General features: G+C 41.3%; 3 protein-coding genes across 3 annotated transcripts; all 3 read left to right on the top strand.

The window, feature by feature from the left end:
• The first annotated feature begins 1,864 nt into the window (after window positions 1-1,864).
• LOC108594519 (intraflagellar transport protein 140 homolog) lies at window positions 1,865-6,483 on the top strand. The gene is made up of 4 exons (XM_017979723.2): window positions 1,865-2,011; window positions 2,060-2,655; window positions 2,710-6,083; window positions 6,143-6,483. The coding sequence occupies exons 1-4, from the start codon at window positions 1,865-1,867 to the stop codon at window positions 6,481-6,483; spliced, it is 4,458 nt and encodes a 1,485-aa protein (XP_017835212.2).
• Window positions 6,484-6,712: 229 nt separating this feature from the next.
• LOC108594520 (tubulin-specific chaperone C) lies at window positions 6,713-8,622 on the top strand. Its single transcript, XM_017979724.2, has 2 exons — window positions 6,713-6,775; window positions 7,000-8,622. The coding sequence occupies exon 2, from the start codon at window positions 7,013-7,015 to the stop codon at window positions 8,075-8,077; it is 1,065 nt and encodes a 354-aa protein (XP_017835213.1). The 5' UTR covers window positions 6,713-6,775; window positions 7,000-7,012; the 3' UTR covers window positions 8,078-8,622.
• Window positions 8,623-22,595: 13,973 nt separating this feature from the next.
• On the top strand, window positions 22,596-24,078 carry LOC108605067 (odorant receptor 24a). The gene is made up of 5 exons (XM_017995071.1): window positions 22,596-23,116; window positions 23,166-23,538; window positions 23,597-23,695; window positions 23,756-23,908; window positions 23,968-24,078. The coding sequence occupies exons 1-5, from the start codon at window positions 22,596-22,598 to the stop codon at window positions 24,016-24,018; spliced, it is 1,197 nt and encodes a 398-aa protein (XP_017850560.1). The 3' UTR covers window positions 24,019-24,078.
• Window positions 24,079-26,957: the final 2,879 nt, after the last annotated feature.

The following is a 26,957-nucleotide window of genomic DNA, read 5'->3' as shown; positions in this document are numbered from 1 at the left end:
ATTGAGAGATTTGCAAAATAAACAATAATATCGATGTCTAAACAGAATATATTTATAGTTCCATTCTTTACGAACCCTCCTAGCGGGAGTGTGAGAGCAATCCACAGGCGTAAGTTCAAGGAGCGCAGTAGCAAAGCTAGCACAGCGACAATGTGACGGTACGAAGAGTAGTCCGGCGCTATCCTATGATTCACGCAGCGATCAAACACAAACTACACACTAATCGCCGTGCCACCTGAGTGGACAAGTTGAAGCGTGTGAGATTATGTCAAATACAGTTCACCACTTTCTAGGCATATGACGAAGGACATCAAGATAAAATTGTTTATCTGCTTAATTAAGAGATAATACTTGTACTTGAGGCATATTTTATATTTGGTGCTGTGCTAAAAAGAAGATCTGGTCTGACCATTGTAGGGCACACCACGTTAAAGTAGCCACACCAATTTTGCGAGCAAGAGAGAGCATGGTATAGCTTTGTCTGCCACTCTGTGTGTGTGGCCAGACCTGTGTGAAGTACGTTCCGGCTCCGTCCACTGCCATATCTTTGATTTTACAGTTAGCTGACGGTCTAGGCGAATATTGACCAAGCGTAGATACAGAGAGCTAACAGCATGATCCATTAAATCAGAATGGAAAAGAACTAACCAGCAAATTGGAAATGGCAAAACGCCACTCAGCCGATGACAGGGAAACTTAAGCAGTCTAGCGAGATAGCCAATTCCTGGTACTGCTGAGTTATAGACGAGCACAGCTTAAATAATCTATCACAATATAATCTGAATGCGCCAACAATAATGGGCAGGCATTAAGAAGATAGAAACAACAGCAAGACAAGACTAATATTAGCGACCGCTTTTTCCTAGTGAGAGGCTGAGATCTTTCAGCAGCCACCAAATACGCCCATGAAGCCAAACTTAATTTGAAGAAGAAAGAACAACAAACACCATAATAACACAATAGTTATATTTATGAGGCATATCGAAAATGTTAGAAATTAGATATTTCTGTTGATAAGACTTGTGCTAGCGGCACATGATGTTGCAAGACGTTCACGATATAGAGCACTGAATCGTGCCCTGGTGGTTTTGTTATGTATACTATCAAAGTGCGTTTGTGCTAGTTGATGTAAATTTAAAATTTAGCAAATAGAAATGTGTTGATGGTGTGTCGTGACTGATCCATTATACAAGCACGAGCCTACCATTACAATTGTGATTCAGTTCAGCTCGTGTGCTAAGCACAGCGTGTCTGCCACACTTGAATTCAGTCTTATGGCATAGCACGAATTCTTGAAATTGCTATATTTCTTATACCAATCTTTACTTGCGCTATCTCTCTATATCTAGATTTACTATTATAAAATCTAGAGATATTTGTATGTGCTTATTTTTGCTGTGACATTCATATACTATTTTTTTTCACTACAACTTTGTTAATCTCTCTAAAGTGTATTTCATGTGTGCGTTTTAAGCACGGCAGAGAGCTATGGCAGCATTATTATGCATTGGGATTGTCTCTTGAAGAAGAGTATATAGCTTCTTCTGTGTATCACTTATTGTGGTTTCATCATGATAATTAGTGGATCTTTTGAATAGCAAAACAAGCTACTGCTTAATCAATTAATAGTTTTATATAAAATAAATAAATTAATGTAATAAATAAATATCTATTTTATTTGCTAGCAAAATGTTTAGGCATACAAGAAATTAATCGTAGATCGATAAGTAATAACAGGCAAAATAATGTAACGGTTTTTTACATATGTTTAGTAAAAACATATACAATTGTTAACCATGGCAACACATTTGTTTGTTATGGCTAACTTTTCCGCCAGTCGCTGTTTTTATGCATTCTTGATAACATGACACTATATTTTGATACAAAAATCGAGTTTTTGGACTCGGATGCAGTGAGCACGATTAGCAGCTGGCATCCTAATGAGCCTCTTTTCGCAGTGGCTTCATACAGCCAAGAGCGTGGTGGCAGCGTTACAATCTTTGCGGATACAGTAAGTGGTGTCAAATTAAGTGGTGTAAATACTAATATTGTCTTTTAGGGTGAACCTCAACGCGATGTGACATATCCCGTGCATGCAAGCTCGCAGGCAACTGCGCTCTGTTGGCATCCAGAGAAGGCGTTGCTGGCTACTGGCTGGGAGCACGGCGATATACATGTCTGGTTTGCTGGACATCGTGAGTTTGCCAGCGTCAGCGGTCCACATAAGGCGGCCATATTGCTTTTGGAGTTTAGCGAGCAGGGCGGTCGCATGGTTACTGCAGATGCAAATGGCTTGGTTACAGGCTGGCGCTGTGATGGACAGTATCAGTTTCTGACCATGTTTTCGCATGACTTGCGCGAGGTGCTGCTCTTAATCTGCTTTCGCCGCACTGTGGAGAGCGAAGTGCGTGAGGAGATGGCCAGCTTGGCCAAGGCAGCTGTAGCTGGCGATGAGCAGGCGTTGGATACTCTAACCAATTGGCGGCCACGCACAGCGGCACGTGGACATTCTGGTGTAAAGGATAATCATTGCTTTTACGCCTGCACGCAGACGGGCGTGGCCTATTATATTAACCAGAGCGGAGCTTGCACCGAAGTACTCAAGAGCGGACCACAACAGGCGGCTATAGTGCAGATGCTTTGGCATCCCAAGAAGTAAGTTACGACTGGGAGTATAAGCTGATGTTTAAAGAATTTATTACACTTTAGGGATGCAGTAATGTGTTTGCTGGATGATCTTACCATAACGCTATATCTGGTTGAATCGACAGGCATTTTGACAGAGCTGGAGCGTGTGAAGCTTAGCGGACGCGGCAATGGCAAACTGGGGGCTATTGCTTGGGCAGGCAACAGTTTGGCCATTATCACAGGCGATTTGAGTGTGCGCATTTGGGACATAGAACGCAGCGATAACTACTTGTTAAAGATGGATGCAGTAGGCAGCGCTGTGGCTACCGCTAGCACAAACAGCAGCAACTTTTTTAGCCAGCCAAGCACCAGCAACAGCAGCAGCAGCAACAACAAAAGTCGCCAAGAGATTTTCAGCTGCCTGGCCTACAGCAGCAGCAATCAAACTTTATGTGCAGCTACCAATCTGGGTAATCTTTATACCTGGAAGCGTGCGGTAAGCTGCTTTGTAGCTGCTCCTGAGGAAGCCTGGCAGCTGGGCAACATTTCCTCGCTGTCACGCCAAGGAGCCATAAAGAGCTGCACCTGGGGCTACAATGAGCTGGCCAAGCCTTGTATACTGGTCAACTGTTTGTCAAGCGTCTTTATGCTAAAGGAGCAGCCACTGTTGGCCTGTCATACGCGACAGCTGTGGGCTGTGCAAAGTACTGCCAATAGCGTGCAGCTGACGCACTGCAGCGGACGTGTCAGTCGCATACAAACGGACTTTGCTGTCAGCGCCATGGCGCTCAATGATCTATGCCTGGTGGTGAGCAATGGACGCATGATATCCAGCTATAGTTTGCAGAAACTGGAGCCGCAGCTGGATGAATTTGATGAGCTTATTGAGGCATCTGGTGTAGACGCTAAAGCAACGCCAGCGCTGCAGCTGAAACTGCTGCAAACATTTCCTGCCGAATGTCTGTCCTTGTGCATTCAAAACCAGCAAATCTTTTGTCTTAATGCCAGCGACATTGTGGTCTACTCCGTGGGCGGCGTGGTGCTGCATCGGCTTCAAGGCAACGATCACGAAGGCAAGATTATAGGCATGGATTTGAGCAGCTGTTATCTGTCAGTCTTCACCATGCAGGGATATGTCAAGGTCTATGATGTGAGCCGGCATGAGCCCAAGTTGCTGTTTCCAGCGAAGAGTGGTCATGAAATCTTTGATGACTTTGGCGAATTCATAATGGTCAAGTGCAACAGCCTGGGCAGCCACTTGGTCTTGGTCATAGCCAATAGCAATTATACGCCTAGTGCGCGCATTTATTGCTGGAACTTTGAGCGTCAGCAGCTTTATGACTACGAATTGTCGGAGGCAGCGCCAGCCAACAGCAAATCCTGCCTGGCTGTGCGTCTCTGCTGGGACAACGAGGAGCCACGTTTGCTAGCCGTTGAACTCAAATCCATGTTGGCGCTACCATCGCAGCCCAAGCAGCGTCAACCCAGTCACTATGTCGACTCCAGGGTGCTGTTGATGTTCTATACGGAGCAAGCGCCCTGCAAGCTGCAGCTGCTGGAAACACAACCGTTGCCGGCAGCAGCGCAATTGTTGAATCTTTGTGTACCCAGCGTGTTGCTGCTGCAGCAGCAAACGCTCCGGGAGCAACCACTGCAGGATTTCGTGGATCTAAAGGATTGTGATGCCAACACACGGCGGCAGGTGCTAAACTTTAGTCTGCATGTGGCCGAGGGACAAATGGATTTGGCCTTTCGCTGTGTGCGCGCTATACAAAGCAAGACTATCTGGACGAATCTGGCCAAGATGTGTGTGCATACGCAGCGTTTGGACGTGGCCAAGGTGTGTCTGGGACAGCTGCAGCAGGCGCGTTCCGTGCGCGCCTTACGTCAGGCTATGCAGGATGAGGACTTGGAGCCAGAAGCTAAGCTGGCTGTCTTGGCCATAGAGCTGGGCATGCTAGATCAGGCTAAGAAACTTTATCGCAACTGTCACCGTTATGACTTGTTGAACAAACTGCTACAGTCAACGGGTCAAATGGATGAGGCTTTGCAGCTGGCTGAGTCTGAGGATCGCATACATCTGAAGCATGCGTATTATCAACAGGCGCAGGCACTGCGTCAATCCGGCGATATCAAAGGCGCTTTGGCCTGCTTGGAGCAAACACAAAATCCTGTGCAGCATATAACGCAACTGCTGCTGGAGCAGCCAGTGGCCATGAAGCGTTATATACAATCCAGCAGTAATCCGCAGCTGCTGCGATGGTGGGCTCAGTATGTGGAGAGCTCCGGTGACATGGAGGCTGCCTTGGCGGTCTATAGCAAGGCTGAAGATTGCTTCTCGCAGGTCAAGATTCTTTGCTATCTGGGACAAATTGCCAAGGCGGATGCATTGGCGCGTCAGTCGGGCGATCGCGCCGCCTGCTATCATCTGGGACGGCACTATGAGCAGCTGGGCAAGCATCAGGAGGCCATAATGTTTTATACACGCGCGCAAACGTTTAGCAATGCTATACGCATTTGCAAGGAGAATGATTTGCAGAAGGAGCTCTGGACGGTGGCCAGCAGCGCGAGAAGTCGTGACAAAGCTATAGCAGCTGCGTATTTCGAGGAGTGCGGCTGCTTCAAGCAGGCAGTGGAACTTTATCATCGCGCTGGCATGTTACACAAGGCGCTGGAAATGGCTTTTGAATCTCAGCAGCCGGACATCTTAGAGATTATTGCCACGGAGCTGAGCGCTGAATCAGATGTGGAACTTATTCATCGTTGTGCGGATTTCTTTAGCAGCATTGAGCAGCATCAGAAGGCAGTTCAGCTGCTGGCCAAGACAAAGCAGCTGGAACGTGCTTTGAATATCTGTTTGGAGCAGGGTGTGCCTGTCACCGAGCAGCTGGCCGAGCTGCTTACACCAGACAAAGCGGACTTTGAGCCGGAAAAGCGCTCGCGTATGCTTGTGCAACTGGGTGAACTGCTGCAACAGCAAGGCGACTACCACAGTGCAACCAAAAAGTTTACACAAGCTGGCGATAAGCTGCGCGCCATGAAGTCGTTGCTCAAGTCGGGCAATACGGAGAAAATCATTTTCTTTGCCAACATGTCACGGCAGCGTGAGATTTATATAATGGCTGCCAATTACTTACAGGCATTGGACTGGCAACGTGATCCTCAAGTGCTTAAGCATATTGTTAGTTTCTATAGCAAGGCACAGGCGTTTGACTCGTTGGCTAACTTTTATGCCATCTGCGCGCAGCTGGAGATTGAAGAGTATCAGGATTATGAAAAGGCTTTAGAGGCCATGCAACAGGCAGCCAAATGTTTGGAACAGCTTAGCCATGCCCATCATGCCTACAATACACTCCAACGCACCATTGGCGATGTGAGAAGTATTCTAGAAGTGCAGCAGGCTCTACGTGCTGGTGATAATCAGGCTGTAATTGGTGGTTGCCGCAACATATTGAGTAAGTCCATTTTAGGTGCTACAGGCAAGTAAGTGACTATATTTTCTTTTTGTTTATAGTTAAGCCAGAGCTGCCGCCCATACGTCACAGTCATGTACTAGCCATGCTGGTGCGTGCTTTGGTGTATACCAAGCAATATCCTGAAGCTGGACGTGCACTAAAAGAGTTGGCAGTCAAGGAGCCTGCCTGGAGCGCCACTGCTTTGATAGACCGAGATCTAGTGCAAAAGATAGCCAAAGAGTGCGACTTGGATTTTGACTTGATTTGGAATTCAGGACGTCATGGCAACTCAACGACAACTGCTACAGCAGCCAGCACTATATCAATGACCACCACGACTACAGCAACAGCTAGCGATGAAGATGCAGATGAAGAAGAAATAAGAGAAGAGCTGCATTAAATTCAAATTCAAATTTCACTTACCTGTCGATAAGTTTGCTAACGTTAACACGTGATTGGCAATTGCTAACAGCTGTTCAGGCGTTTACGCTGTTAACTAACAGTGTACTTTAGAGTTTTAACAGTGGCATGTCATTGAATCAGCATGCGCATAAAAAACAAAACAAAATAAACATAAACTAAAAATTATATGTAAAACTTACAAAGCAATTGAAATCATAAAACCCAAAATATTTACAAGTGGAAAATTAAAAACAAAGCATCGAACTGAAATTGTAGTACTCGTGTAAGCTGTAAGTAAAATTTATAAACGCAGCTGTAAAAAGTTTGTTGAACGTTTATAACAATTGCCTAATTTTGCAATAACTTGCTTTAGTAAATGCAACTGCTGCTAATATTTAGTTAAATTAGCTAGCTTTGTTACATTTGCTACAGCAGTAGGCGAATAAATCCATGGCATGACGCATAATTTTATTGTCAATAGCTTGCATTGATTTTTAACCATTTTTGCTTACAGCCCCCACATAAAAATGGAACCTCAACAAAACGAGGATATGATTGATGGAGCTTTGCGCAAAGACTTTGTGCTGGAGCGCTTGAACAAGCGCAACAAGGATCGCCAGAATTATTTGGATGTCAAACTGGAGCAACGGAATAAGGAGTCGGTACAGAATGAGGGCGTGGACTACTTTGCACAATCGTTTGGCCAGCGCGCCTACGAAGTCGAACAGCGCATCAATACAGTGCATCTGGACAGTGGCGATGCACCATTACCTGATCTCAGCAAGCATTTTGCAGACATAACAATGCAAATACAAGAGCTGCAACGGTATTTAACCAGCTCCACCATGTTTCTGTCGGATTTTAAAATAAAATCGTGCCAAAACATGCTCAATGCGCTGACCACAGCTAATGATGAGGCTCGGCAGCGACTCATGCCCAAAAAGAAGTTCGGCTTTAGTGCCAAAAAACTGGTGGTTAAGCAGCCGCCAACTATTGCCAAGCTGGATACGCCCGAGAAGTCCGTGAAGCAAAGTAACTTTAGCTGGACCATTGCCAATCGGCGAAATGCACATATATTGCTGACAGCCGAACAGGTTAATGGCCAGGATATAACTATTTCCAATGTACACAAATGTTTCGTGGAGCTGCAGGGTCATCCTGGCTCTGTGCAGATATCCAACGCCAGTCAATGCACGCTGCTCTGTGGTCCCGTGTCGCGTTCGTTCTTTGGCGAGCAGCTGGAAAGCTGCACTCTGGCTGTGGCATGCCAGCAAGCGCGTCTGCATTCCTCAAAGGATGTGCGTATTTATTTGCACGTCACCTGCCGTGCCATAATTGAAGATTGCCGTCAGTTCAGCATTGGTGAGTATAACTACGACTATGCTGAGCTGGAGGCAGACTATGCGCAGTCCGGGTTAAACAAGGCGCACAACAACTACACAGACGTCGCCGACTTTAATTGGCTTTCACCAGATGCGCCCTCGCCCAACTGGACGCTGCTTAAGGACGACGCTGCTCCCAATTGGAACGCACTACGTCGCGATTTTCTCAATGCCAGCGCTAGTGCTGGCAAGCTCGTGGGTAATATCTAGTGGTGGCGTTGGGGGCGTAGGTGCTCTCTGATGTTGTTGTGCACGATATCAGCCTACGTTCTGGTATTATGCTGGCTACTCGTGGAATTACTGCTGACGCATCGCAGCTCTGTACTCTGTAGATAGTTGTAAGCCGCCCCCTCTCTCCAATGAATAAACTCAAGTTGATGTTGATAAGTATATAACCAGAAATCCATAGAGTAGCTTATTGGACCGCGGCTTGGTGTTGCGGTGGTGTGGGAAGCAAGTTGACACGTCCATTTCGTTGGCATAATCAGTGGCTCGACAAAATGGCTACACAAATTACATTTACAGCAACGTGATGCGAGACGTCGACGGAGTCAGGGATCAAGATAGACAGACGAGAGGCGACTCATACATGTTTGATGTGCCCACGGACACGGACACTGACCTGCTCGAATTGGCCCACGTACAATGGCATGCATGTGAAGAGGGCTAACCTAAAAATAATATAAATGTCTAATAACAAGCTAATGTCTTGTATATATTTTGTTTGCTTCTAAAAATTGTTCAAATCACTTATAATCGAATTTATTTATTGTTTTTGTTTGCTAAAAGCTTATTATATTTTATATTATATTTTAAAATATGAAATAAAAATACAATTTAGTCAAGCAATCATTGTTCTTATTTAAATGCCCGGCATTGTATGTCTATGTAGTTACTAACGCATAACAGCATTGTCACCGGTAGAAGACTGTCAAAATAATTAACGGATTCGAATTACTACGTACCAAGTCAGGAGTAGGGTGTCTACAATATATTAGTGAGGTAATTGAACTGCAAATTACAGTGGGTGACAAGTCCGTTGTAATGAGCTTGTCATTGCGACGAACAGCCTTACAGATTGAAATGTACACATTTTCACATTCGAGCCAAGACAGCAGTGAGAGCAAACAAACTCTAAAAGTGTCACACAGTTTAGGCAAGCGTTGAATCTCTCTGTAGTGGCTATTAAATCGCCAATTAAAGTGCAGCAGGTTGATGATGGGCTTATTAACTTTTGCATTTAAGAAAAGGAAATGCTGCAGTTGAGTAAATGTAGGTTACATTATAAGCTTGTAAATCAAATCTATCATTAAATCTTGCTCAATAACGAGTCGTTGCTAAAACAAAGTGCATTTCAAAGTCAAAGAAGTCAAAGCAAGCTGACTTCTCTCTTTTCTAAGGTTAAGTTTGCATGCAACTAACAAATTACCAGTTGATATTACCAAGCTCGCATTTCTTTTTCCAACTGTCAATTAAATGCAAGGACAGTGTGCATTTGTTACTTCTATATACAATTATTTCTGTTACGTATACGTAACGTACGAAAAAAAGCTTGCAGTGATTTGTAACGCGTCAAGTTTATTTAAATTAGTGTCGGTAAGCTATCAAATGTAATTGCTTTAACACTTAGCCACTGCTCACACACACACACACTCACAAACATTACTCATACGTACATGTGTACAAATGTACATGTTGCTGTGTTATATTAGTTCATTTGCATAGCTCATAATTACGTTGCTCATTATCGTAGATAATATTCGCTTTATTGGAGATAAGCAACAAACGGCTGACCACGGCAGGACTATATGCATTAAAATTAACGTTTACACAGCTACAAATGTGTGTGTGTGTGTATTTGTAATTACCGTTACACACATAAGGCCTCAACGGTTTCAATTACTGTTTAGCTAAATTAGTAGACAGTTGATTTTATATTATCAATAAAAATAATAAAATATTTCTTGTTTCATAAATCAATGCTCAAGGTACACTTGATTGCTTTAAAATAAACCAAAAAGAGCTTGTTGATTAATTAAGAAAATTACACAGTGCAATTAAAATGTCAGTGCTGCCTCTGCCTCTGCCTCTCTGTTTGTGAACGATGCTTCCATTTGGTTTTTTTTTCGCGCATGTAACGCCTTTTTTCCGCCATTGCCATTTCCACCTTGACTGGCTCCCGAATTGGCAACGTAGAGGGCGCGGGCGTGTGTGTATGCAGCTCAAATTGTAATTAATGATGCAAGACAGACGTCGGAGCCGCGGCTTTCAACCGCAATGCTGGATCCCTTGACTGAAATCTCAGCGTAGAGCTACCGGATCTCTGTTGATCCCCTGCCGTCGCTGTCGTCAGTCATCAGACAGGGCTGCAATAGCTTCACTGCTTGTTGATGTTGTTATTGTCCCTTGCTATCTTGGCTCTCGTTCTCTGTTTGCTTGCGTTAATCATCGACGCGCCGTTTAAAAAGCAAAGCGTGCGTTTCGCGTAAATAAATGAAAAACTTCGTTTAATTCTCGGCGATTCTTTATGTTATAATGGCGGCGTTGGCAAGTGGGGCGGAGGGCGTGGGGAGGAGCCCTATCGTTTACTTTCGAAATGAAAAATTATGATTACATCAACAATAATCGAAATGCGCTTGTAAGCCCTCGCTTCTTTGCTTGCTCTTCCGTTTTCCTTTGGCTCTTACAGCGGCCTTGGCACACACACACACACATATGTTACATATATATATTTAATTTTCTACACTTGCAGTGGGCTTAATCAGCGAAACTGTTGGCTGAAATATGAAATTGAAATTTTAATTAAATGCAATGTGTGTGCTTATAGTTTTTATTTCAATTAAGTTCATATTTATATAAAACTAAATATAGTATAATTAATTTTTTTATTTACTGATTTCTTTATGTTTATTTTTTTGCCTAGCAAAAATTGCTGCATTCTTTTTTGATTTAAAAAGTGAGTTGATAAGTACCAAAATGTTGTGCTGATAAAATTTAAATTGCATTTAAATTAATACAAATTTTAAACAAACTATATGCTGTACTAGAGTATTAAGAATTCGTGGCTGGAAAATTATGATTTTTAAATTTTTTTCAACTTCCGCTGCTATCTTTTTTGGATGAACGCTTTGTTGTTGGTCGCTTTGCTGCTGCTGCTGTTCGTTTTGCTTTCGCAATTTCTCTGCGCTGCTTTCGTTTGCTGCTCTCACTGCTGACTTGCAATGCTTTCATGCGTACATTGGAGTTGAGACTAACAACTGCAGAAGACAGAGTCGAGGAGGAGTTGGGCTTCAGCTGGGGCCGAGCCACTGTGAACTGAACGTTCAATATTTGTCTTCAAAGTAAAAATAAGCTGCGCTGCAGCACACACACAAGAAGCGTTCAGCCAAAAATATTGCAATCGAAAAATACGCGATACACGAAACACGGCACCAGACAGCAGCCATGCCCCAATCTAGCAGTAGATCCCCCCACTCACCCCGCCACGTTGCTTGAGCTGATGCTCTTCTCTGCTTTGCGATGCATAAATCAGCGTCGTCTGGAACGACAATGCCAAGCAGACACAAAACACAACAATTTTTGTTGTTGTTGCCTGCCTGCCTGCCTGCCGCTCTGCATTGCGGCGCCCAGCAGCGCTCCTAGACTGAGCCGAGCCCCACCACCCATGTACCACCCACAGCAGTAGCAGTGCATTCAGCATTATGCTTTGCGTATTGTCGCTTTATGAAGTCATCTTGGCGTAACAGCCAAAATTTATGACCAACTTCACTTTATTCCTGTCAGCTTTTGGCCAGCACGACGATACGCAGTGACAGTTTTTCTTTTTCCTACTTTCTATATATAAGTTTATATATACACTGCAAGCTGGCATTATCATCTTGTCAGCGCACAGCTAAGCTGCATTTGAATATTTATGTTGCTAAAATAGCAATTTTTACATAAATTTAAATTTACACATCGTGAGTTACAAATTTATACGACTTACAGCTGCTTTTAATTAACATTTGGCTAGCATATTTAAAATGCGACTTGTGCCGTTCTGTCTTGAGTAATAAAGTAAAATGTGTAAAATGTCAGATAAGCTGTTTATGATACATTTCAGCAATTATGTGTTACTGAAGGTCAGCGGCTTAGCCTTGGAAATTAAACAGACAAGGCTTGCGAAATCTAATTAAGATAAATAGATATTTGCTTAATGGCAAAAGTATTCAATGCTTTCAATGCTTCAATTTCAATTTAACAAATATAAAATATATAATATATATATATATATATATATATATGCATTTTTTAAAGCTATTCTCAATTTGAATTGTCAGCTGGAGTGTGGAGTTTGTTGTATACACGAATGATTGCTAAACAACAAAAGCGAACTGTGACTCTAGCAAACAATTTTCATAGCATACTTAAGCGGGCAGTGAAGCATTTGGAAGTACTTGCCGCAATTGTCAGGCCAATTACGTGCCGCAATTATGTCATATGAGCATATAAAAAGCAAGTAGCGAGGCGAATAAGGGATGCTTAGCAATTGGGGATAGGACTCTGCACTTGATGTGTAGGCTAAAACGACCCTTTGGCCATAAAACTCTTAGCCGGGGATTTGAGGCAGGCCCGAGATGCGTTTGACTACGAGATGAGGGGCTGCCGGCATTGAGAACAGGCCCGAAAGTTATCAGCCTGTTAATTGCTTAACTTTTTCACTTCAACTTTTTCGGTTCGTGGCTGCTGCAGAAACAAAAACAGGAACCGAAACCCAAAACGTAAGGCGGGCCGCCCAAAGATAAAAACCAAAAAAGAGCACAAAATAATAAAAATAAAAAAAGAGTAAGCATGCAAATATGGAAGCTGTGAGGCCAATAGAGCGCACATAAAGTGTTTGCAGTTTTATTTTTACTTGCGCTTGGCCTTTCCAATTTAAATGACAAATGAGGGCGACAGCAGTCAAGTCAAGAAGGCTGCTGCTGCTGCTGCTGCTACTGCAATCGTCGTACTCTGCAACTTTGACCCTTGCTCTGACATTTTGCTTATCGCGGGTACATGTCATAACAATACTCGACTGTAAAAATAGGACTAAAAAATATGAGAAAGAGAGTACGGCAAGTTGGCAAAGTTTGCAGCTGCAATCTTGACAGGCACCTAACCCCGCACGTAATTAAGTTGCTGCTGGACAGAGTCGAAGGTAAAAGGTAAACTTAAAAATCAATGCGGCGGCACTAAACTCTCATTACTCATACGTAACATAACGTTAGGTTAGGATTCGTTTCGTTTCGTTGTAATGTCCGCTTTTGCTTTCTACCTGGCCGACAACGTGGTCATAAAAACCGCATTAAAAGCATTTAAAAGTTTACTAATCTGCAGCGAAGCCAACGGCAAACTTGGGAGCTCAGTGTTTTATGGCCCCTATCCGTTTTGGCTTGTGCCTTCAGTTCAGTTTTTATTGGCCTCGGTAAATTGATTAAAAGATCAATGATTATATGCCTTTTAATGGTTCATTGCATTTAATTTAATTTTTAGTTGCCAGACTGCGATTTGGCAGCTCGTTATATTTAAGCTCGCTTTATTTTAAACATATTTAAGCAATAAATTGTGTCAGAGTTTGAGCATAATTTTGTACTAATATGCAAAGCGATTAACAAAAGACATTTATAACAAAATTTAAAGCTTTTTAAATTCATTTTACATGCAATTCTTTTTGACCTTAGTCTGACCCAACTCAAGCTAAAGCCAACTCAAATGTCAAGTGTAACTTATTATGAATCAGAGCTCTCTCTCTCTCTATCTCTCTCTCTCTCTATCAAGTGACTGCAAATCTCAAGACGTTCGTTAAGCTTTTAGCACAAAAACTTTCTAGTCGCCTGCCAGGTGCACATTTCAAGTGCCCACCCAGCCTCAGCCCAAGCTTCAGCTCGCGACGAGGCATACTTCATTTATAAATTACGTAGTGAACAAATGGGTGGATATGAGTGAGTCGCCTCCGCGTGCGCCCTCTCATCAATTGATGCGCCACATAAATCTTCAAGTGGCGACCTGTGTGTAGAGACTGCTATTTATCATTAGAGGCCACTGGCTGACAGTTCGTCAGGCTATTAGACAGTTAGTCAGTTTGTCAGGGGAGTCAATCATGCAGTCAGTTGAGCTATTGCAATTTAGCTGCAATTTTTCTTTGAGTGCCGCTGGCCACTTCAGCTGCTTAAGCGAGGGCTGCCAATGAAGTTGTGCAAAAAATCTAACTTTATAAGAAGTTATTGTATATTTGACTTAATTTTTATGTACACAAATAATGCTTAATGTTATTTGTTTTCTGTCAAGCTTACATTTGCAAGTTTTCAATCATCGCACTGCTTTTTAGATTACTTAGCAAAAGGATTGCGAGAATGTCGGCAGGTGGCCGTAGAAAGAGAGCGAGTAGCTTAGCTCTGGCGTATGGTGTTTTGTGATTTTAATGCCGATTGGCAGACAGGCGGCATAATGCCATAAGAGTCTTGGGCGCTGGCGTTATCCTGGACAAAACTCGTAATGGACTTGGCACTTTGCAACTTTGCCCATTGAAAATGTGTGTGTGTGTAAGTAGTTTAAATCGCATTCGTCGGCACAGGCTTGATGCTTACACTTGAATAAATACCAGCAGGATGAACAGGAGTCGTTGTCGTTGTTCTCTCTCTCTGAGCGCCCGGATGATGATGACGACGACGATGGAGCTCGTCGCTGTCCTTATTGCAATTGCAAATAAATAAGAATAAGAATAAGAAAGCGCCGCAAGCATGATACTGCCAACAAGCGCAAGAACAAAGTTGTCAGCTTTAGCATGAGTAAGGGAGACAGAGAGAGAGAGTGCGAAAACGAGAGCGCCAAGGAATACGGATGAGTTTTAAGTTGCTTGTAATAAAATTGTAGCGCAGGACTTGCAAGTGGCATGGCGTAAAGTGCAAAAATGAAGTGCAGATGCTTATCCCCGTGCCAGCAATCCCAGTGCCAGTCTCAGTCTCAATCCCAATCCCCAATCCCCAATCCCAATCCAAGTGTGTGCTGCGTTTACTTTGGCTATGATTTAAGAAGAAACGAGCGCACACCTTTCCCCAGCAGCCATGTCAAAAATAACAAATACGAGCGACACCAGCAGCAGCCGTGTGAATGGGCTGTGGGTGTGGGTAAAGCTCATTACTTGTTGTCATGTTGCGATTACGTTGCCAGAGCTTGGCGTTAAGCATACGCAGTGTTGTCTAGTCTTTAAGCAAATCTCAGCAGATCTTAAGTATGTGCGTCTGCCTGATATATGACTGCCATCTTTTAGTTGTATGTGTGATAAGCTCTGCTAACTAGCTAATCATTTATAAGCTGACTTACTTACGTTCGTGTAGTGTCTCGCTCTGCCTCGCAATTCAAAATGCGCTTATATCTAAGCATTTAATTTTCATTCTTTATTCGTAATTGTTTAATTTTTAGAGCGTACTCCGCACGCTTACTGCTTTGACTGTAGCATGTTGTTCAGTTAACTGTAATTGGGTGCTATAAAACTTTTGCGACGGCAAAAACTGTTGCTAAAAACAAAATTAATATGAAAATATTAAAAACCTGATACCTGAGCTAAACATAAAGCTCTCGTCAGAGAAGCACGCAACTTGTAATTATTGCAAAAGTTATAAAACGTAAATTAAGTTGAAAGCTGCATATGCAGCAAAGTTAGATGCATGTTGCTAGTTTTTAAAAAACAATACGCTTCATAATGAAATGAAAATGACTAAAACTGTAACACACCCACACACATTCCTCTATATATAGGATGGTATGGTAGAGTAAGCAGCACGGCATGTTTGCAATGTTGTTTTGTAACTTTTATGTTGCAAACATGTAGCAAGAAGCCGTGGAACGGGAAGTGCGCGCAAGAGCAGCAACTGTTTGCAAAACTATGAAATTAACTACTTATTAAGGCAGCGGGGTTAGAGAGAGATGTGTGTGTGTGTGTGTGTGTGTGTGTGTGTGTATGTATGGGTATGGGCAAAACTACTTCAAGTCATCAAGTGAAAGTTTTGCCAAATGGCATGGAAAATATTTTCGACAGCACCCAGAAGAGAGCGCTAAGGCATCATTAATTATTTTGCTCATTAGCGTTGCAAAACGAGCATGCAAGTGTGTTGAGTATGTATGTGTGTGGCAAGATGACTTGATAATAAACAAGAGCAACAAATGCCCTGTAGCATCATTTAAGTATTTAAATATTAAATTACAGACAAGTTTTTCGTATCAATATTAAACATCTTTCAACACATACGGCCTGCAAGACGTAGCAACTTTAATAGAACATGCAATTGCTGCTACTGCTACTGCTACGTTCAGTTACGTTGTCATCACGTACTGTAGTAAAAATGCACTTTCCGAGTTGAATCTACACAATAGCTTGAAATGTGTGCTTAAACATTTTATTTATCACGCAAAATGTTGAAACTGCTTGCCATCTATCTTATCTGTGTGTGTGTGTGCATGTGTGTGCAAGTAGTCAAAAAGCACACACAGACAGACGGGCAGACGAGCAGACAGACAATCTTTATTCTCTACACTCTCTAGGTTGTGTTCGCAAAATATGCACACAACGCGCATTGCAAAGTTTCATTGATTTCCACTCGCATTTATCGCAATTGTCTTGCTTTTTACACAGTGAGCGTGTTTGGATTGCTACTGCTGCTGCTGATGGAGGCAACTTCTCTGCGTAAGTGTGTGCATGGAAAATTGTTTTTACTGTGTGTGTGGTACGATTTGTTATTTAAGCATATTATGGAAACGTTTTAGGTAAAGCATATTGAAAGCTTAGTTCGATTGATACTTCATTCGCATGCGCTTATCGTTACTGTCAATAAATATGAAGCATGAAAAGTGTCATGGCGCTCAGTAAATTTAATAATGGTGGGTGCTAACAGAAAACAGCTGTTCGTATGTAGAGATCGCCATTCAGCTTAAGTGCACTGATGACACTCAACTGCGCACGCAACTGTCATCCAGTTCACTAAATTAAAGAAAAGCTGCGTACGCAACAATCATCCTGTTCACTAATATATGATCTGACTGTTGACCACTTGGGTATTTCAATTATTGTTACTTGATGCTGCTTTGAGTTAAAGCAGCTTTGAGCTGCGATGGCAACAGCTGCTCGCGATTGTCGTATGTGAGTTTAAGTATCTAGGGCAAGCGCTTCATTGTGCGCGACAGAAAATGTTGTAAAGCCGCTTGCAGGGCATTCTGAATGAGCATTTGCAACATGTGCGTGTCATTTTAATTAACATAAAAATCTAATTTGCAGCACTTTTTACTCGCTTGCTTGCGTATGTGTGTGTGTGTCTGTTTCTGTGTGCGTATGAGTGTTATGAAAACAGCTTAACCTTATGACCAACGATGTGTGCTGTAATGCTGGCTAGCTATGCGTTTGTGTCTCTATATATGTACATATATGTGTGGGTGTTTGGCTTTTAGCAATGTCAACAGCTTCAAACACCTGGCCAGGATATAGCAACAAAAACGTCGGGCGACGTCATCTAGGCAAAAGCTACAGCCACGTCCTTGTTCCCATACTCGTCCTCCATGGCGACATTAGCGACATTTACACGTCGCAGCAATTTCGAACAGCAGACGACATCGTTTCTCAGCTCCCTGCCTCTATTAGCCTCCGCCTCCCCTCCCCGTCACACACACTAAACCTATAATCATTTTCATTGTCAACATTTTGCAACACATGACAAACTCACACACAGTGGAAAGCAAGCAAAAATCTGCTTAAAGCGCTTCAGCACCCTACCGCTCTTTCTCGTCTGGGGCTCTAACTACGTTTGCCATTAAATGCAATTAATTGCCGTGTTTGGAGGTCTGCTATCTGACCAGGCTGGCAACTCATTTGAATTGCTTATTTACAGTAATGCAAATTTGATTGCTTCTAAATTTAGAATTAGACTTTGTAAATTTAACAATTTGTGTCATGTTAAGTTGGGACGCAGCCCGATATTTCAAATACACACTGGTTACTAGGGCATCAGCAGCACCAGCACATGCACTCACATAACACATAAACAAAACAGCGGACGGCGTCGCAGGTCGGTTTATTCGCTATGGTTGACGTGCAGCACAGGCGAGCGGCGTGCGTCGGGCACGGTTATGTTAGTCGGCTGAGTCGAGATGTTAACCTACCACAGCATGTCTAATATTGAAAATGTGACAATGTAAAATAATTCTAAAGATTTTTTGATGTTTTGATAGTGTATATCACTCACCGTCAGAACACACATTGGACCATATGTCAGAGTTTTGTGATAGTATTATTCACGCACTTTTAGCCGATTTATGCTGTTCCATGGTCTCGATATATATAGATAGATTCTTTTATATCGATTTGGTCAGCGCGGCGGGAAAAGGATACTTGCACGAAAGGAAATAACAGATTAAGCAAGAGATGAATGTACTCGACTAATAAGGCGCCCCACATAAAGTATTACAATATGGTGTGACTCGCTCTAATATAGTTGCGCGGCGCGTCGAAGGAATCAAGTGACGGACGAGGGAGGCGGACGGCCGGCAGACGACAGGTCGGAGCAGGTGTTTTTATTTCGACTCGCTCGTCGAGCTGATCACAGAATATATATACTTTATAGGGTTCTGCCACGCCTATCTTCATCCCTATGTTACATAATTTGGCAACTATTCATTTAATATCACCGTTTTTGCTAGTATTTTTTACATAAATTGTAAAGTTTGCTATATATAAGACACTCGTTACTCATAGGCACTAGTCCGCATTATAGATTACTAGTTATTGTGATCTCAAAAGCTCATGATTCAAGATATTATGACAGCTATTCTTGCATGCTGTTCGTATCTTAATAGACCTAATAAGTGTCTCACTCTTCAATGTTTGAGCACATGATATTAAGAAGTTGCTTATAACAGATTTTCTTCATGTGGATCTCTTGCTTGTGTGAGATATTCCTTATTAGAGGAATATTGTGCTAGATTACTTTAGTGTGAGTCGCTGTTAAATTATATGACCAAGCGGATGAATATGTGTTAGCAGTTTTAAGCTTCTGCTCACTCTGGCTCTCAACAAGTTTTCACTAGAAATTGTCTTTATGACAATTATGAATTACAAAGACATGTTCTAGTATCAGCTCATGCTAAGTTTGTTACCATTTCAAGATGGAATGCGATTTAAACTCGCTCTAGAGCTTTATATTGGTATTTACTTTGTACGCTCGTCTCTGCGTCTAACCGATTCTCACTTTTAGTTTATTAGTTTATATTCTATCTTCACACCGCTGTTCAATGGCCTCGCGAGTGCAAGTTGCTTACTGCTCGATTGTCGTAAGAGTAGATTAGATCATATACGCGTACAGAATATACAAATACAATACGACGATAAATGGTGCAGCAACAGTCAGAAAACGCGCGCTCTCTTAAGTTGTGTCCGCTTCCCTTTGTAGGCGTCGCCGCCCGACCTTGGTCTGTAGTTTGAACTGTTTAACTAAGTGGGTTCTACATGTTTGTATATGTATATTTTCTGTTGGCTGCCATTTGCCATTTAGTTTTGTTTATTTAATGAAATGCATATCAAACATATGCAGCACAAACATATGTTGCATACTTTTCCGAGCGTGTGGCACGTTGTGTGTTATGCGAGAGTTTTCAAATTGTGGCTGTAATCGCCAACACTTGACTTTTAATAACTCTGTTGTGCATTTGTCAATTGCATATTGTTTTAGTTGTAAAAAGGCAGTTGAGCAATCGAAATTTAATTTTGAATAAATGTAAGAGCAGTAGCTGCTGCCTTTCGATTCATTAATGTGCCGCATTCAATAAAATATGACACACATTGTTTATAGCATTAATTTACATTTGTTATTGTGAAAGCAAGGCGTTTGCTCTTTGCCTTTCAGTGTCCGTCAACGTTGAGCTATTGTTATGGCCATCATTAATGGCCAGACGACTGCAGTCAGGATGCCTGAGTACGTTTAAATTTTCAATTCGCATGCAATGACTTAATTGTTCATAATTTTGTTATCTGATTAACACAAATTCCGCTTAACGATAATGACTTTATGCAGTTTATGGGCAGCGCGTGCCAGAGCTTCGCGGCAAAAGGACACTCTCTCACAGCCTTATCCATTATCAGCTGCATGTCACATGCTATATACAATATATATATGTGTATATGTATGATTGACTGTTTGTATGTCAGGCTGACACAAGTGTGTGTCCCAAAGGCCATTGCATTTTATCGCTGAGCACTGGCGCTGATTAAATATCAACGTAATTTATTATTCAAATTAAGTTTATCGCCAGCACAAAGGCGTACAAATGCATTCAGTTCAAGCTCAGCTCGTTCGGTCCAGCAATAAGTTTGAGGTAGATAATAAATTGTGTATGCCCATTAAGTCTAATTGTGTGTGTGTGTGTGTTGTAAATGTGTGCGTGACATATCAGCTGCCAACGCTAAGACATGATATATTTACGATTGTAATTTGCACACAAGTTACAGTTGTTGAAAGTTATCTTTCGCTGATTTTATATTTCATAAAAATAACGATAACTTACGTAAATTAAAGGCAAATGATTATAAGTTTAATATTACATACATCATTGATAGTCTCGAGCTAGTGGCTTCAAAGTTTATTGCTTGGGCGTAATTCAGTTGAGCAGTGGCTCATAAATATTTCATAATATATTGATTGATATATAATAATATATTACAAATAATTCGAATGTTTATGTGATATTCTGATAATTTTTTATACAGCTGTAATGAATTTAGTTGTATTTAGTTATTTATCATACTGCAAATCAGTTGCTTTTAAAGTAAACAATTTGTACATTCTCTTTTTCAGTTTATAAATCACATTTGAACAATTTAAACTTGTGTTTAAATTTTCGCTTTGTGCACAACCGTTTTAGTTTCAATTAAAAATTCATTTGACAAACTAACTGTGTACGCCCCCAAAGCCTAAAGCATAATGCGAGCAAACGCCCACACATCGTGTTCAATAATTTTGTCAATAGAATTTCCAACTACGTTTACCCCTCACCACCAATTTCCAGTTGGCAACTGTTGGTTATACATCCATATATATTTTTTTATTTCAGCTTGGCCTACAAATCGAGTCATCAATGGGCCAGCTCTGGAGCTCATAGGTTTGGCTCTTCACCTTTTTTCTTTTTTGCTGCTGCTGCTGCTGTGCCTATTTACGTTGTTGGCCTTTAGGCTGGTAAGGCTTGGCATCAGGCACATTAAACTCATTGTGTTTATGGCATAAATTTGCATTTTTTACACGTAAATTTTTCAATTTGAATAGACGAACGCGCGCCGCATTTGTGCGGGACGGCACGAATAATAAAAAAATGGCCTTTGTTGTGTGTTTTGGACGTTTGGACGCAAAGTCCTTGGAATGCAGGTGCTAGTGTAAAATATTTTAGTATATACTTTAAATGATATTTATATACGCAACAAATTTATGTCAGTTACGTTTTGCTTCACTAAACAGTTGAGTGTAAGAGCAAGCAAATTTGTGTATAATTTAATTTTTATTTATATTTTATCAACTTGCCTAGCTGACAACAAAAAATTGATTGCTTTATGTGCTAAACATTAGGCTAAGCTCTAGTTCTATAGAATCGAGTATTTATGTGTATGTGTGTGTGTACGTGTCAAAGGCATGTGTTTAACATGCCTCATTTGAGAGCAAATACACCTGCAGCCATCAATTATGCAAAAAGCAGGTCCGTCCAGCTAAGCTAGGACGGCACGCTAGTGTCTAGGCCAAGCAAACAGCCTAGGCTCTGTTTCACTTTTCCACACACAGCACACTTCACTCCTTCTGCTCTGACTCTTACATTTGTAGTATCGCTGTCTTGTTAGCAGCCTGCAACGCCTTTGGGGCATGGCAGCAATGCTGGTTAGCTGGAATGCCAACCCGCTTCGCCCCCTTCTCTGTCTGGGTGCCAGCGTTGCAGCTAAATTAATTTATTGGTCTGCTCACATTCACCAAATAACTGCAGCTTGCATAATCATGCCAACACACACGCACACACATGCACAGGCAGACAAACACATACACATGCGCACATAAGCAGGCAACAACTTATGAAATATTTATTCAAAGTGCAATCTTCTTGGCAACACTTGCAGCAGTCGAAAATGTCAGTTTGCTTTGGCTTCTAATAAGCAAAAGCTAAACGAATGTGTGTGAGAGAAAGAACGCAAATTAAGCTTAATTATAATAATAAATTAAATTAAATGCTTATATTGATTGGAAAGTTTTTTGTCCTTGAAATTTGCTATTGAAATTGCAGCTCTGATTTGCAATTGAAGATGTTCTATGACTTATTTTACTTTAGTGTGATAGGCAAAAACTATTTACTTTTGAATAAACTTTGTTGAAAATAAACAAAAATTCTATAAATTCTATAAAAATTCTATAATATTTTTCATTTAATGAATAATTGCTTTGGCAATTTGACGGCCAAACTGGCAGTTAATTGAATATTTACTGCCAGCTGGCTTAGATAACAAAACTGATTGAGTTTTAATTACAAGCGTGAGCTTTGACCACGCCCACGCCTGTGTAATGGACTGACTAACTTGATAAACTTATTGAACTCCAAGCAAGGACTAACAGTGGTTATCAATTATGTAAAATGCCTGTTTAGGCAGCTATAAAAGCCGAAGTAAACAGCATAAGCACAAATAGTAACTGTAGACATGTGGCCGCGCTTCCTAGAGAGCTCCTATCCTTTGGATAAAAACTATTTCCTGCTGCCTAAATTTGGACTTAGCTTGATAGGCTTTTATCCGGAGCAGGAGCGCAGCTTTAAAGTCAGAGCCTGGAGCTTTGTTAACTTCTTTATATTGACCTATGGCTGCTATGCCGAAGCGCGTTATGGCATACACTTTATACCAATAAATATATTTACAGCACTGGATGCATTGTGTCCAGTGGCTTCGAGCATACTCTCGCTGCTGAAAATGGTGTGCATTTGGTATTATCGCGAGGAGTTTGATTGGCTGATCAAACGCGTGCGAGTGCTTAACGAGCAGCAGTGCTCGGCCAACAAGCAGCAATACAAACGGCTTTGCTTTACTTGGGCTACGCGCTTGACTTGGCTGCTGCTTTGGTTTGGCACTTGGACGAGCACGGCGTACACTATACGGCATATGTGGGACTCGCTGCTGCGCATCTCCAATGGCCAGAACTGGATCTACGAGACGCCATTTAAAATGATGTCAGTTAACTTAACTTCAAAAAGTGCAGCATTTACATTTGCTTCTTAGGTTTCCAGCGCCGCTGCTGCGTCTGCCCATTTATCCTTTCATCTATGCGCTGGTGCATTGGCATGGCTACATCACAGTCTCTTGTTATGTCGGTGGTGATGGGCTGTTTCTAGGCTTCTGTCTATATCTGTCGGTGCTGCTGCGCGGCATACGCGTCGATGTTGTTGAGCTGCTAAGCTCGCAGCCTGTTGAGCAACAAGCCACACCGGAGGAAGAGGCGCGCGTTGTGCGCGAGCTGGAGCGCTTAATAGATCGTCACAATGAAGTAGCCGAGTTAACAGAGCGTTTGTCTGGTGTCATGGTCGAAATTACCTTGGGCCACTTTATTACCTCCAGCTTGATTATTGGCACTAGCATTGTGGACATGCTCATGGTTTGCTTGTTTTTGTTTGCTTCTATTTAAACGTTGTCTAAGCGTTTTTATCTTTCAGTTCTCTGGCGTTGGCATCATCGTCTATGTCGTCTATACGCTCGCTGTGCTTGTGGAAATCTTTATGTACTGCATTGGCGGCACTTTTATTACTGAAGCGGTAAGTTCTCTCTCTGTTTTGGTCCAAACACACAGCTTAATTGTTTCCTATTATCGGCAGTGCATGGACCTGGCTGTGCACGCCGCCAACAGCCCTTGGTATGCTCATAGTGTGCGCATACAGAAGATGACGCTGCTGCTTGTAGCTCGTGCCCAGAGTGTGCTTGTCATCAAGATACCATTCTTCTCGCCCTCATTGCCTACACTTACTTCGGTGGAGTTTGCTCTCAATTGCCTTGCATTGTTTTTATAACAAAGAAGTTTCCTTTTCAGATTCTACGCTTTACGGGCTCGTTGATAGCGCTGGCCAAGTCGGTAATATGAACTTCTGCAAATGGAAAGCTCTTAAGTAATAGTCTTAGAAAATCGTTAAAGTCCTTAGAAATGTGCCTAGCAGTTATAGAAAATATAAATCAAGCAACAGCTTCATGTTGGCTTTTAGCGTAAACCTAATAATAACTTTTATTTTAGTAACAATATAAGCACATAAACGTAATGGTTTATGTATTGCTTATTTCTAAAACTGATTTTTATCTCTGTTTAATTATTTTAATGTCTTATTTATACAGCATATACAAAGTATATACAAATATTTTTATACTTGGCTCTTGGCCCTTTCCAATATTTTGTTTTCATACAAAAATGATTCAACCATGAACAGTGTGTTGCTTTAGCTCTGTTGATTTTTACATATACTTGATATTACCATCGCGCATGTTTATAAATGTTGTGCTTATTTGAAAACATATTAAATGTTTTCAGTTTCACCACACAAATATAATTTTATACAAGTTTTTTGTAGCTAATTCGTTTGTTTATTTATTTATTTATTTATATTACTTGCCAATCTATCTAATAAAGATTATATTGACCGATTATTCAGATTTTTTTTGCATGCAATAGTAACACAAAATTTTTCTGTTTCAATTTTTGCGCTACTTGCGTTATTTTATATTTGTTACGATCAATGTTCAATTGCTGTTGGCTATGTTTTGACTATATTTTAATATTCGACGTGCATGCTAATGGCAACAGCAGCGGTTTAATTGATTTCGGCTTCTCTGGAATTTTTCTCTTAGCAAGTTCTTTGCGCTGTGCGCTTCTTGTTGACCTTACTGTGTTTTCAAGGAACTGCCGTTTAACTGCTCTGGCAAATTGGTTTCTTTGCTCATCACGCCCCGCTGGCGTTCAGTCTTCGCAACGAAGCATTCAGTCGTGCATTTGTTGCTTCTCCTTTACGCGTTGCAGTTCATTTCCACTGCACACACACATACACATACATAGGCAGGCACCTTAATGACATCCGGGGTCGGTGCTTGGCTCTCAAGCCGCGCTGCTCAACTGCTTTGCCATTTGCCTTTGGTATTGTTGATGCACAAGTTCTTTATATTCTTGTTGCTTAATGTTGTGGTCCTTGAAATCCTTTAGCTTACACGCACCAGCCTATCTGCCACACAATCTACGCCTCGCACTCACACTCGCGTTTCTCTTTCGCTTGCGTCTTTGCCTTGTCTATTTTGTCTTTGTTTCGTTTGTTATTTGTTTGTTTATTTTCGCTGGCGCCTGCTTTTGTCAAAAGTGCTTTTGCTTGTAATGTGTTCGACGTTGGACCGCAAGGTCCCGCCCACCGCCCACAGCCCCCCCGTCTCTGCATGCTTACTGCAGCCCTTTAGTGTTCGGTTTATGTACTCTGTGCGTTCTGTTTAACTTATGTTCATTTTCTTTCTTGCTGCTTGTTATTTTTATTTCATTTCATTCAGTCAGAGCTCACTCTGCCTCACTCTCGCTCTCTTGGCATTCGTTTTCACATTTTTATGTGCATTTATTTTACCATTTGCTGTATGTGTGTGTGTGGGAGCTCGCTAACTCACTCGCTCCATACGCAATTTTTGCACTCAAGTTTACCTACTTTTTATGGTAAACATCCCAAGGTTGCTTGTTTATTCTAGCAAAAATGTATTTAGGTGCGCTTAACTACATGTGTGATGGATGTTGGAGTGAAAAATGAGGTGGGTGGCTACTGGGCGCTCTGAGGCTAGCTGAACAGGTGCTCAAGCCTCAATGTCATATGTGAGTGCATGTGTGTGCGTGTGTGTGTGTGTGAAGTTTGAAAAAATATCTAGCAATATGTAAAGCTAAATTGCCAAGCGCCCAGCACCAAAATATTACTATTTATCGCAACTCGATGTATTGTTTTTTATTACACTTTTGACATTTTTTGTAAAAATGGAAAAAGGGTATTATGATGTTGCTCAAATATTTAACAGGGAGAAGGAGGCGTGGCAGACCATTTAAAGTATATATATTCTTGAATCAGCTCGACGAGCTGAGTCGATTATAGCCATGTCGTCTGTTCAGTCTGTCTCGTCTGTCGTCGGATGGTTTGAGCAATGTTTCTCAGCACTCTTTAAGAGATAGAGCACCAATTTGGTAATATATAGTGTCTTATCAAACCGAACGCTTTTATTTTTTATTTTTTTTTTTATTTCTCCCCCCTCCCCGCAAATCAAAAAAAACAATATATAATGCATTTAGAAATTCTTTTAAAAATCTGAATAAAATACAAATTTGCTAGTCTTTTCGAAGATTGTGCAAGTTTTCAAAACGATCGGTCAAATAACTTAGGATATTTTTAATTTTCAATTTTCAATATAGAAGGGGAGTGCACGTGCTGACGGCTACAACGTTCGCTGCGACGAAGCGGCGCCGTCGTGTGACGCTACAGCGAAAACGAGCTGTGACGCTTAGCTGTTTTGTTGGGTGTATGCTGTTTGTGAGTGATGGTTTTGTGTTTTTGCGGATACCTTGTCAACAAAGTGTATTTATATTTCGCAAAACTCGATGTATCTGTTTTTAACTTATTGATTGCTGCATTTGTTTAAAAAATATATCTATGCACCTAGTACAGTTTCTTTAAAGTTTAGTGTAATATAATTGTCTTTTGCTATCGCTTATGTTAAGCTGCTAAAATGCTAAGCCGTCATTAAAATTTGTAAGCTAACTGTTTAATGAGCGCATAAAAATGTTAAAATATATTTTTATATATATTTTATCTGTGCGAAATGCAGGTGCAGGTAATTAAAATTTGTAAGAAAGCCAACACAAATGTTAAAAGATAATTTGCTAATGAAATATAAATGCTCTACTACAAAATTAAATTTAATTATAATTTTTTAAACTTTGTTATTTATTGCTTTACTCAATACTTGTAAATTTTTGATATGAAAATAACGTTTTAGCTTATTAATTTTAGAAGAGCATTC

Source organism: Drosophila busckii, chromosome 2L (assembly GCF_011750605.1).
Source record: "Drosophila busckii strain San Diego stock center, stock number 13000-0081.31 chromosome 2L, ASM1175060v1, whole genome shotgun sequence".
Lineage (NCBI taxonomy): Eukaryota > Metazoa > Arthropoda > Insecta > Diptera > Drosophilidae > Drosophila > Drosophila busckii.
The sequence above is the reverse complement of the archived record's forward strand: the minus strand, read 5'-3'. Positions and strand labels throughout refer to the sequence as shown.